Source organism: Centropristis striata, chromosome 13, assembly GCF_030273125.1.
Source record: "Centropristis striata isolate RG_2023a ecotype Rhode Island chromosome 13, C.striata_1.0, whole genome shotgun sequence".
NCBI classification, from domain to species: Eukaryota; Metazoa; Chordata; class Actinopteri; order Perciformes; family Serranidae; genus Centropristis; species Centropristis striata.
In genome coordinates, this window is record NC_081529.1 from 17,297,968 (window position 1) to 17,311,616 (window position 13,649).

Genomic DNA, 13,649 nt, shown 5'->3' on the forward strand with positions numbered 1-13,649 from the left:
AACTCTAAATTAAATTTTAATAGATTCCTGCTACTACAGCTTATATTCACTGATTGCATTCATTATTTAAGTATTTATATAAGTTATAACACAAAACCTAAGTAGTTAAGATGAAGTTTCCTTCCTGTGCAGTGGCAATCTGTGCCATTTGGCCTGGAGATCTTATTCATCTTTAGCCTCCAGATGGCGCCATTCAGCGCTTATTTTAAGTTTCTGCTGCTGGTTAAACATGAGCATCATCCTCCCTGTACAAGACATTTTTACAAAATCCTGCAATCTTTAAAAACAAACACATGTGAGCATTTTCTTTAAACATAGTTCTGTTTATTTACATCATATAACCTTGCTTTAAAGCACACAGCCATGAGGGAAATGGTTTCAGGCGGACAACCTTTTTTTCTTTTTTAAGTCCAGTCATTTTTCATATTAGTTCTACTCAAAAAAGCAATTCCAAATGTACACAATACAATATGTTACATATTAAGATAGTATATACAAAAAGATTTTTTTTAAAATACAACAATGACATTAGGTAAAAATCACATTTCAGACAACACACACCAACTGGAGTTTCCTTTTTGATGATGGCTGTTTTTTCATCTGTAAGAAATTGGATGTTGTCTGACATGACCTAATGTTGGCTTAGGGTAGGGTTTGTTAGGTGTACCATATTCACACACTGTGGATCACTAGGCAGAGAGATGAAAAGCAGCTGAGAGAGTACTATGCCTCTTCCCTTTTAGCAGCGTCGCTAATAGCTGTTAATGCCTGTGTTAAAGGCAAAGAGAGTGCATAGACGTGTCCTTGGCTTGAAGTGTGCTTTTTATTTTATTTTTTCTCATTTACAGCCTCTCAGTTAGACCACTTGTATGAAATATACACATCTTTGGGTCAGTGCCTTTAGTTTTTATACCATCAACCACAGGAGAGGAGGGCGGAGACCCAGAAACAACAAAAGGAAACGGAAAGATAAGAACCGACCATGGCACTGCAGAACAAAAACACATTCCACAAATCAGGCACTTGTAGAAAAAATCTTGAGGTAAGACAACACTATAACTTATTTATTATTATCATTATTATTATTATTTTTCACTGGGTTATTTGGTCAGATGGAAACAAGCTGCATGACTTTTGGAAGTTGCACCTCCTGTTTGTTTGATTTTGTGATGGTAAAAAAAATCAAGATGACAACAATAGATTCATTCTGTATTCCTCTAATGTACCGTTTCCCCAGTGAGGGAGGATTTATTAGAGCCTGACCTTATGGAAAACTCCTCCTTGTGTAACCCCAAGGTAATAAACGTGCAGACGGATGAACCCTCAGAGGGGATGTGATGAAAACACAAAAGATCACCGCCAAACGGAGGTGGAAATGTAGCTGTTTGTACACGCTACGAGACATTTTTAACAGTCTGTGAGGCTTCTTTTTTACAAGAAAAACATACTTTGTTTTGAGCTCAGTAAATATGAGCAGATCTGTGGAGGCAACGCTCCGTAATCCCAGACATGAACAACAAAACAAATGAGGTCAGCCATCACACTGTGGTGCTGAGCTGCCTGCAAACTGCCTAATATAATGTAATAATTACCAAATTTCTTCTCTTGCTACATGTAGTTGCTAGATCGTTTTGTGTGATGCAACATTGTTGGAAGTAAATTCACCAGAGAAACGTATCCATAAGACTCGAGAGATAAAGGTTTTCTGCACAGTGCTGAGAATCAGAGAGAAAGGCCATCTATGAGGAAATAAGGAACAGGTTTAGTCATGTTTATCTTGTCTCCTGTGAACAGGTACACCCAAGAGGTGAAATCACAATAAAAGTACTTTTTTTTTTACTTTAATACAAAATATATATAATATATATATTGAATATAAAACAAAAAAATGAATATATTAAGGGAAACATTTCAAGTAACATCTTGAAAGAAATGACTGTGCACTTTGTACGCACTTTTTGTAAACCATAAAAAATTGAACTAAAAAAAGTAAAAACAAATATGATAACATAATATTTATATTTACAAGGTTAACTTAACAAGGCTTTGTACAAATGTTACAAAAAATTGTTCAACACAAACACCTGCACGCTCGGACATGGTCACAAATATTGTTGCGCAAACACACATAAACATTATTAACATGTAGAGAGACACCACTGTGTTTTGTGTGTTTCAAAGCGATTTGTTTTTGGAGTGTAAATTAAGAGTTTTACAGTGTCAATGGTCTGCAGGTTAGGAAGACTGATATGACAAAATCAGCTGAAATCCCTCTTGAAATGGTTTTAAACTGACCAATAGGTTTAAGTGTGTGTGACTGTCTCTTCTGGCTCACTGAAGTTTGAAGGTTTTAGAGAAATTTTGTAATATTTTACTGTTAAACTCCACTTTTATGAGAAGCACCATTCACTCAAGAACCAGAGGGACGTTTCAGCATCCAGCTCTGGTCACTTGAAGGGATTTAACCCTTTAATTTATGCCGTGTGTGAGCAGAAAGATGTGAAGGATGCAAATTCTTGGCTGTAACATTTATTGTGGTGAGGTCTGTTTGTGTCTCTGTATTATTTCTATAAAAGCACACATATAGGAAAAAAAAGCTTTGGCAACACTGGAATGCCCCTTGCCATGCAAATGGAGCTTATCAAAAAGAAAAAGGGGGGCTCTGAAAGACCTGGTCACTGGTACACTGTGTTGCACCTGGCAACTAACCATGACCCTGTTTACGCTGCTGCTGGTCTACTGACCTGCAGCGGCTCAGCCCGGACCCCCCTACAGGAGCCTCTTTTTCTTGGAGTGAAGTGTGGGGTCAGCTGGCAGGGCTCACAGGTACTGGTGGAATCTAGAAGTGGGTGCTTGACGTGGCGTCGGTCCTTGGTCGAGCACGTCTGCGTCCCGAGGCAGCCCTGGTGTTTTGACCTGGTTCTGAGCGTTAGGAGACAGGGGGAACTCTGTGACAGTCAGTGGGGGTCTCTTGTCGGAGACCTCGGTTGGGGAGGCCACCACGGTGTGTCTGCGCCAGGCCCGCCTCTTCCTCCGCGTTTCTGGCGACAGCGGTTTCCGCAGTCCCACGCTGCGCAGGTCGTCAGCCGAGCCCAGCAGGCGAGCACGCACCTGGTCCGCCAGAGACCTGCCGCCGGGGCCAGTCGGGGTGAAGGAGGCCGCCTCGCTGGGGGGCAGAGAGGGCTTGGGCCGGCCCAGGCGCAGGCTCTCCTGGCTGCTGCCTGAGGAGGGGTTGGTTCTGGAGGTCTCTCTCCTCACTCTGGGTGCACCATCGGAGCCAGAACCGGCCCGGTCGCTGTCAGCGGCGGCCCCGGACAACTCCAGCAGGTCCAGGGAGCGAGCTTTGCCCTTCTCCGACTTCAGCTTCTTCCTGGCCAGAGTGTCGCATTGGATCAGCTTGTGGGAGTTGAAGGAAGGCCGTGAATGCAGCCTGTGCTGGGTGGAGGAGGAGGAGAAGGAGGAGGAGGAGGGCGTGGTGGAGCGCGCCCCTCCTTCACTCCTGTCCGCAGAGTCGGGCGTGAGCTCTGTGGGCGGGGCCAGCAGGTTGGTGGGCGACAGGACGGGGGGTTTGTAGTGTGTGTAGAGGAAGCTGCGCGGGGCCGCTCCCGGCTGTGTGTTCCCTGGTGACGTGGGGTGTTTGTCGGGTCTCTCCTGGGTGAGGGAGCGCGAGGCGAAGCCGCTCTCGTTGTCCGTCTCACTCACCAGCTCGCTGTGCTCGTCGTCAGCGTCGTCCCCCCTCCCCTCTGAGCCCAGGCTGCGCCCCAACGTGGAGAGGGTGGAGTAACCGGACACAATAGAGCGAGCGTCCTCCGGAGCCCTCCACTGCGGGCCCTTCACCTCCGCCCGCGCCTCCTCCTCCTGCAACAACATGGCTGCCTGCCTCTCACCTGCCTCCTCTTCCTCTTTACCGCTCGGCCGGCTGGGAATAACTGCCGCCACCTCTTCTTCTACCTCCTCTTTTGCACCGCTTTCTACAACTTCCTCGTCTTCCTCTTCCTCCTCCTCTTCCTCTTCTTCCTCGTCGTCGTCCTCCTCTCCCTCTGCACGAGGAGCAGTGTCTCCCACGGGTGACTCTGCCTCCTCTTCCTCCTCTGCCCCTAAATGTCCAGCTTTGATTGGCTCGTGCTCTGAGTCGTCGTCGGTGCTGCTGCCCACCCGGCGGGCGTTGTGGCGCTTCCTGCGTTTGCGGCCCGTAACAGCTGACATGATGGACAGAGTCAGGAAGTCCTTTGGCGTGAGGTCCTTCTTTGACCCCCACGACCCCTGAAATGACAAAAAATATTCCTGTGAGATTATTAGACATCAAATCAAATGTTTTCTATTTTAGTATGAACTTAAAGTGATCGATCAGATTTTTTTGTGTTATATTTTGTCTTTGGTGACTTAAAGGGTTAGCTACTTTAATTTATAAACATGTGTAATCATTTTAACCCTCCTGTTATGCTGCGGGTCAAATTGACCCATTGTAAAGTTTAAAAATCTAAAAAACAAAAGTTAAAAGTATTTTTTCGTAAAAATAATTAAAAATAAATATATATAAAATAAAATATCATGCAAAACTATTGTATTTTATATGTAGGTCTTTCCAATGTACACAAAAAAAGTTTTAACATGAATTTTGATACTAAAAACTAGTGAATTATCCTAATTGAACCATGATCTGTGAGAGGTAAAGAACACCATTGAACTAAACACTGATTGAATGGTTAGTAATGGAGTTATTAATGAAATATAAACAATGTTTATTGGGATTTTGTTTGGATAATTACACATGCCTTGGGTTATTGCTGTTCCGGAAAAAACGAACATAACAGGAGGGTTAAATTGATCACATTTTTTTATGTTAAATCTCGACCTGAAAAGTAACTTAAGCTGGCAGCTAAATGTAGTGGAGTAAAAAGTACAATATTTACACTTAAAATGTAGTGAAGTAGAAGTATAAAGTTACATATGTGGATATACTCAAGTTAAGTACCTCAAATGCCTCAAAATTGTACTGAAGTACAGTACTTGAGTTTATCTACTTAGTTACATTCCACCACTGCCTGTAGATAATAAACTGACTATGGATGAATAAAAAGTACTTCATACAACTCCACTTAAAACCTCAAAAACTTCCCCTTTCACACCTGCTGTCTGCCACTATCTATGGATATGCAGAACACACAGAGAAACCTTGTACCATGAATGGAGAAGTTACCTTTGATTTAGCTGAGTCACTGTTGGTTGAGTCTGGGGAAAAAAGAATAAAAACACCAGTGGGTCAGAACCATTGAAGTGAACAAAAGGCCAGAACGGTCATGTTGGAGGACACAGAGGTGCTCGTGTGATCATCACTTTCTTTTAAAGGACAAATCCACGAAAAAATCACAAACTGCTGCTGCATGCTGCATTTCAGTGCCTGAACCTTGACGTCACGGTAGGTGTTTTCCATCAGCTGTGAAGGGGGAAACACCCACTGTGATGTCACAGATTGGGGGCATGGCCAGAGCAATCATGCTTAACCCTTGTGTTGTCTTGACTTTATGTATGCACCTCAGGGTTAGGGTCAGAAAAACAATTACCCACCTTCACTAAACCCCTTAAATAAAGCAGCTTGATTGAATTTCAAACCCCAAATCTACAGTCATGGAAAAAAAATTAGACCCTTGTTTTCTTCAATCTCTTGTTCATTTTAATGCCTGGTACAACTAAAGGTACATTTGTTTAGACAAATATAATGATAACAACATTTCCATGGTTTTCTTGATAATAACCAAAATCATTATCAATAAAACCATGTCTAGATATCAGCTCTTAAATTAAACTCGTATGAGCTATTTTTGTTGTTATCATCATATTGGTCTAAACAAATTAATTAAAAAAAATAAGATATTAGAGAAAACAAGGGTGGTCTAATAATTTTTTCCATGACTATATTTTGAATGATAAAACAACCTTTCATTATTCATCACAAACTTTGTGAATATCGAGGTTTTCCCTCTTACAGTGCAGAAAAACTGGAAATAATCAGTGGAATTGACTCGTTTTTATTACAGCACACCTGTCGTAATTGGTTTACTATTTTACTAAAGCAGGTGTTTATTATAATTACTAAAAGGTACTCCATAGGTGTAAACATTAGTTCGCATGTATGAATGTTTTTTATGGTCAAAAATAAAGGTTTTACTTTTTGTCATTCTAGTAAAGTCATTGAATTACAAGTTTAGAAATGATTATAAGGGGGTTTCCTCTGCTGTTAAACATAGTTCCGGGTCATTTTTTACCCTTAAGACAACACAAGGGTTAAAAGTTCCTGCAGTTTGTGTTCGCTTTATAAATAGTATTAAAAGACAAATTCCTCAGCTTAAATTTCAAGGAACTCATCTTCCTCTGTGCCCTCTGACATCGACGGCACAAAGACACAGATTTACACACAGTGTGGAGGAGAAACGATGATTGGGGGGGAGCGGGTTTGGTTGTTGGAGGCATTAGGAAACCACGGCACACACCAATGACATCACCGAAAACACTGATGACATCAACCAGTGAGAGAAGCGTTGGTAGGAGGAGCGGAGGCAGAAATGATTTTGAGTCGAGAGAATAAAAAAGAAAACACAATCCCTCACAAACACAAACACACTGACGCAGGATAAGAGCGGTTTCTGTCAAAGTCTAAGAGCAACAATAATAGTAAATGCAATTCAGTTTATTTTGTGTGGCCCAAACTTTCACCTGTCCTCTGTGGTCTTTGTGTTCTACATGCACCATCAAAGCTTCAGAAGATTTACCAAAGTAAACCGATGTACCGTTCACTTGTTAGTACACTGTAGGGTCACAGCTGGGGAGGAAAAGACTACTAGGTTGACTAAATATTAAAAAGTACGATATTAAGAATTCCTCATAGACGTAGAACTACTAATAGTGTAACAATAGGTCAAGTATTTGATTAACTTTTATAACCATATATTAAGAAACATTGACTGGTTTTAGCTTCTTCAGTGTGAGAATTACCTTCTTTTCCCTGCTTTTGACATATTTGCTAATTGAATATTCTAATAAAACAAGCTAATTGAGAACTTGGATGTATTTTTCACTATTTGCAGCTATTTTTAGGATAGACAATTGATCAGTTGTTAACCCTTATGCCCTCTTCGGGCATTTTAGACCATTTTTCTCTCTTTTTTCTTTTCATTTGTTGATCATTTTGGCTGTGTTACAGATATAGGCATGACATTTTTCAGGAACTTTTCTTTTTAGTATTCCCAGACTTATAATCACATCTGAATTGTTACTTTAAATTGCAGAAAATAAAGTTTACCAGCTGTTTATAAGAACTTTGATTATTTAATGACAGTCCAATTCCAAAGCAGGAGATCATCAAATCAAATCCAAAACATGACAATGGGATTGTTTAATTTCAAATATTAAAATATTTTTGTAATTTTTGTGTAAATTAAACACCAGATTTAGTTGAAAATCTGTTTTTTTTACAGGGATATATATATGTAAAACCTTGAAAATTTGATAATTGAAATGAAGCCTTTTCCAAACTTTCAATACTTTGTGTGAAGCGGTGGAGTTTTCCGGTTTCTAGTAGCGTCTAGTCGGGTCACTGTAGCCCAACAAATAAAGGACAGAGTGACATCTACACACACTGAAACTTCAGAAATAAGTGGAAGTGAAAGTGAGATCCAAAAATAACACAGCAATCACCTCAAAGAATTATTTTAAAAGACAAATGCTTTTTTTTTTTGCAAAGTTCACTTTTAACAGAAGAACTGTGAAGAAAAGGTGAAAGTTTGAGCCACTACTGAGCCTCACACAAATAAATCAGATTTAATTAAATGTACAGTCATGGAAAAAAAATGTCAGACCACCCTTGTTTTCTTCAATTTCTTGTTCATTTTAATGCCTGGTACAACTAAAGGTACATTTGTTTCGACAAATATAATGATAACAACAAAAAAAGCTCACAAGGGTTTAATTTAAGAGCTGATATCTAGCCATTTTCCATGGCAATTAATTATTAATAAACTAATAACCAAAATCATTTTCAAGAAAACCATGAAAAATGGCTAGATATAAGCTCTTAAATTCAACTCTTATGAGCTATTTTTGTTGTTATCATTATATTTGTCCAAACGAATGTACCTTTAGTTGTACCAGGCATTAAAATCAACAAGAAATTGAAGAAAACAATGGTATGTGTACTGTATCTCTGATTTCATTGAGATGCCAGGGCAGAAATGGCGCCACCTAGAGTCTAAGAGCCGAGTTAGGAGCCTCATGACTGACTGAAATTGCCTGTAGGATGAGAGAGCACATCTCTCAGTGACAGAGCCCAGTTTACACTCCAGTGTCACATACAGCAGCTTTAACAGGCAGCGAGCCGTTAATTAATTAGTGAGGCTGAAGTGACACGTTCTTACAGAGACCTCACTCTGTCTGACACTGAGAGGGACACGATGACTTTAAGGAGAGTAATGGAGACCATGGAGACACAAACCATCACCAAAACACTAACAGCCTCTATTCTCTCTCTTTCACCCACACACACACACACACACACACACACACACACACACACACACACAGAATAATTTCACTTTCACAACATGACACGGTTACCCACACCCACACACACACACACACACACACACACACACGTATTGCCAGGGGAGTTCCCATCCTACCGCAGTGGCTGCTCCACAGGCTCAGCTAAGAGAAGGAAATGCAGAAACGTACAGAGAAAGTGAAAGATGAGCAACGTGGAGGGGAAAAAAAGAGGTCAGCAGAAAAGGAGAGAAGTGTAGGCACGCTATCAAACACAGAAACACTGCGAGTGCTAACCGATGTTTCACACTTTCATTTCTTATGCTGCGTTCCAGTTCTGTTGGAAAGGAGGGAATTCTGTGCTCGAAACTGGGACGAATTTCTGACTATCTGACGCCAGGTCAACACTTTTATTACACAATTATTTTTAACATCTTTTTAAAGAGCAGCATCTTAAATTGTTTTATGAATTCACGGCCCTAGAGGTTAAACAATCAGGCTTATAACCAGAGGGTTGCTGGTTTGCATCCGAGGATTTTCCATTTAATTTCCTACAGCTTTGTACAGCACTTAACATATTAAAAATACTTTTTAAAATAAGTCTTTAGTAATATTACATTTTTTTTGAGACACTGAATTGTAGGTCTTCATTAAATGTATGCCATAATCATTATAATTAGAAGAAATTAAATAAATTATTTTTCATTCTGTGTGTAATGGATCTATATAATGTGTTATTTCCACTTTTTGAATTGAATTACTTACATAAATAAACTTTTCTATGATATTCTAATTTCTTTAGATGCACCTGTATTATGTTAATTGTTGTTTATTATGTTTTAGCTTGTTTTTTAGCAACATGGTTTATGTGGCAGGCGTACCCTGCTCTCATTTGTGGTGTAGAAATATTTTTTTTTGTATTGCTACCGTTTATTCAATAATATTTTATTATTATTATCATTATTATTATTATTGTTATTTCAATGTCAATATTTCATGTTTGTCATGGTCCTTGATGTGTTGTGATGCCAGCTACAGACCAAATTTCCTTCGTTATAATAAAGTCAAAGTTGAAGTTGAGAGGTCAAGGACTGAAGTGCTTTTGAGCAAGAAACGTTTTCACTGCTTGTGTGTGTGTGCAAAACTGAATCTTAGAGATATCATTTTCATTGGGACAGGAATAAACAAGACTGCAGAAACGCCCTGATAACATCTGACGGCTGTGTTTTCCCCTTACATCACTAAAACACACTGATTGTACTTATGACACACTAGCAGGGGAATTTCCTACTTCCAGCTTTAAATGGAAAGCAGCATTAATTTTGGGGTTGCCAATGGCAGCTACGCTGTCGGTCGGCTTGGTGAGAGAGCAGGAAGCACGGTGCTCACCTGAGGCCTCCCCGAGCAGAGCCGTCCTGCCGATGTTGGACAGCAGGTGGTCGATGTTGGGGGCGGGCTGCACGTCCTCCGTGTCCACCGGCGTCTGCACGGAAGACACAAACAGCAATTACACATAATGCACAAACCATGAAAAGTAGAACTGCTGCCTTTTAGTCACATCCTAATAACATTTCTTTAGTTGATAAATCTTTTTATGCTTCTTATGCTCTTATTTCCAGGAAATATGAGCACAACTCTGGTAAACGCGAAATTCAAAGTGTTTTTTTTTTTTGCATGATTCTCCGTAGAGAAGTTTTACAGATCTGAGTGAGTGTAAGGCAACTAAAAGTTTCTTTACTTGAGGACAGCTTTAATAAAAACTAGAAAACTGTGAATTCTTACAGAGTGCATAGAACTGAGGTCATGAGTGATGTGATTTCTCTACAGATAAGATTGAATAGATGTCTCTCGACGTTTTCCTTTATCTGTGCTCTCGATCAGAAAGATAAAACTAAAAGGTCAAGTTTAAAGACAGTCACATTGTATTTTACCTTGAAAACTACTTTGTGACTTACTGGTTTTATAAAACAGCAGAAATGTTCAGTAGAGTAATGATGACTAGCTGCTCTAAGATTCAGCTATTTGAAGTCAAAGTAAAAAACAATACATTATTTACTTTGACTGAATCAGCTGAATCATAGTCCTGACTGGGCGCAGGCAGCCAGTCAACATTACTCAGCACAATACATCTGCTGCAAAAGCCATTTAATCTCAGTTTCAAGACTTATTTTTCTTTAATAGTGAGCATAAACAAACCCATAATTGTGGGTTTTTCAAAAGGAACCACCTGCAATTACTGTCACCATCTTAAAACGAGATAAAATAAAGCAGTTTGCTGCATTAGAATCCACAAACGGACTCGTGGTTGTCATTTATTCATACAAGTTCTTCAGGCAAGTTTACTTTTTCATTTTGAAAAAGGTGAAGCAATCCCTCCTCTCCTGGGGTAGAACATCATATTTTATATATCTTGTTCAAATAGAGATTCTGAACTTCTACTTGTAGTTATTTTTTTAACTTAAAAAGATTCTCAGATAATGAAGACAGACACAAAACAACTGAACATTACTTGCAGGTTTTCAGAGCAACTGGAACATGATATACTATGCAGGATTTTCCTCAAAAACATAAAACCATAACTATAGAATGAAACAAAATGAATCCACATCACTTATCATCATTTATGACCCACTAGAAGCGTGTGGCAGTGTCTGAACCTGCAGAGATCCTGCCCTCTGCCTGGATTTTCTCATTTTTCTTTCATTTTGCTGGGTTCAAAAACACAATTATAATAAAGGTGAAATACAGACTGGACCGAGCTGAAGTAAGGGCGCTTTCACAACCCAAAGTTTAGTCTGTTTTAATTGAACTCTGGTGGTTAAATCCTTGTTATGATTTGTTTGGTTGCTTGTGAATGCTCCAATCATACTCTGGTGTCATCAAAACAACCAGTCCAAGACCACTTGCAGAGAGGATCTGGGTCCGTTTCCAAAAGGCCCCTAGTGCGCTTCCATTCACTGTGAACGTAATCCGACCAGAATCCGACCCAATTAAATGAAATTAACCAAACTGCAGTGGATTGTGGGCTACCTGCGTGTTGAGATGGACACTGATAATATTATAAAGATGAAACTCGTGTCATTCAGTTTCACTCTGTAGGCTACCACTAACCTAAAGCTAATTTGTCATTGCAGAATTATCAACATATCGTTCAAAATAACTTGATGTTTACCTTCGTGGTAGAAGCAGATCGTGGTAGGAGCGCATTACTTGTTTTTTAGTTTGGTCTTGATTATTTGTTTGCTTGTATTTTTAATTTATACTTTTTTTAAATTTAATCTTTATTCTATTTCATTTTTATTATTAAATTGTATTACCTTTATCTTATTTTACTCTGTTCTTGTGCTGCTGAAACACCTAATTTTTCCCTTGGGGGATCAATAAAGGAATATTTTATCTTATCTTATCTTATCTTATCAAGGCTCGCCCTCTCTGATTATACAAGTATCTGATCGCAGCACCTTAGAAATAATCGATCAACATTATCAACATTGATGCGCTTACATTTCTGCACTTTGAAAGCAAACCAGACTAAACACAAAATGAACCAAATGTATCAATTTCACTCTGATTCGGATGAAGCAAACGGACATTGGTTGTGAAAGTGCCATAAGTGACATTTCCTACACAGAATGTCTTTAAATGATTGACCCCAATCATAATACATTAAGATCTTTAATCTCTAAATAAACATTGTGGGAAGCGTACCTTTTCATCCATGTCTTGCTCTTCAGTGAAAAACCAGTTGCACTGCAAAAATGAGACACAGAGAGAGAAATATTAAACATGGAAGTTTTATGAGTGATGTGTGTGAGCGTGCAGTATGTTGCATCTCTCACGTGTTGGATGAGCGTCTCGACTATCTTGTAGCGGTCAGGCATGTGTGTGACCATGTCTTTCATGTTGTCCTCAGACGTCCGAACCAGAGTCGGTCCAAAAACCAGGGCCAAGTTACGGGGCTCCATCTGCACAGAAACAAAACACAAGTAGTTTGAAGCTGACATTGACATTTGGATTCTGAATAAACAGTTGCTTTGTGCATTTTTGCTTGCCTTTTCATTTTGTTTCAACCCAGTATTCTGCTTCAATTCATATTTGTTGGCTTTTCGCCTTTCAAAAACATAATTTTCACTGCAGTAAAAAAAATCAGTTTGCTGCACAAAAAGAAGGCACCTGCATCAAAAGGCTGGTCGAGCAGCAACCTAATAGCACCATAAATTACATTTATGTAACCATGATAACAAAAAAATTCCATTCCAGCTCTAAAAGTGTTATTCAGCAGCATAAAAGTGGTCATCATCACATTCATAGAAGCAGTGACGATAGAAAGATCATTAAAGAATACTGATTTAATAGAAAAATACTTTATTCAGTCAGATTAATCATTTTGTTTAAATTGAGGATTTTGTTCAAGTTTTTTTCAGGGGAATTGTCAGAAAATATGACAAAAATCAGTCTACACAAACCTTGTTTTTATCCGAGTTGTCGGCAACAGTCTTCAGGTGAACGACCAGGAACTTCAAAGTGTGGTAGTAATAATCTGGGAGGTCTCGTATCTGTGAAAGAGAAACTGTCAATACTGTAGAACCTGTTGAACCTGACCTATTACACACACACACATGCACAGACGCATGCACACACACTAGAAAAGTATGTTAACAGTCCTGTTCAAATTAACTCATGAACATGAAACAAATCCGTACCAGTTTGTTCATGGTTTTTAATCTCTCCGACGCGCTTTCCATCCTGTTGGCATCGATGAAGTCGTTGTATTTGTCTGTAAATTTATAAAAAATATTAAAACACATGATAGTTTGATATGGACTCATGGCAGTGTGAGGTATGTGTGTGTGTGTGTGTGTGATGGCTTGTCTTGACATGTGTGGACTCACCGTTGGTGAAAAGCGGCTCTGGAAGTTTCCTGAAGAAAGATTTGAGTAAACTGCTGACGACGTTGAGGTCCTGCCACTTCTGTTGGCAGAAACAGAAACAGAGAGGAGTCAGTGTGTGTTCATTTAATGAAAGTGGAATGCAAGCTGTCAACTCGAGCATCAATGATGTTAATCAATTAATCACTGTTTTTTTATACATACTCCAGTATAAAAACGTGCATA

The 13,649-nt window shown here is 39.4% G+C and overlaps 1 protein-coding gene across 1 annotated transcript in view; it reads right to left on the reverse strand.

Moving 5' to 3' along the window:
• Positions 1-302: 302 nt before the first annotated feature.
• Positions 303-13,649, reverse strand: part of arhgap23a (Rho GTPase activating protein 23a) — a 49,439-nt gene continuing 36,092 nt past the window's right edge. The window contains exons 17-24 of the mRNA XM_059347294.1: positions 13,428-13,506; positions 13,239-13,312; positions 13,002-13,091; positions 12,375-12,500; positions 12,244-12,285; positions 9,925-10,018; positions 5,201-5,232; positions 303-4,263 (exon numbers count right to left, since the gene is read on the reverse strand). Coding sequence (XP_059203277.1) covers positions 2,821-4,263; positions 5,201-5,232; positions 9,925-10,018; positions 12,244-12,285; positions 12,375-12,500; positions 13,002-13,091; positions 13,239-13,312; positions 13,428-13,506 — 1,980 coding nt within the window. The 3' untranslated portion in view covers positions 303-2,820. The remainder of the gene's footprint in view (positions 4,264-5,200; positions 5,233-9,924; positions 10,019-12,243; positions 12,286-12,374; positions 12,501-13,001; positions 13,092-13,238; positions 13,313-13,427; positions 13,507-13,649) is intronic.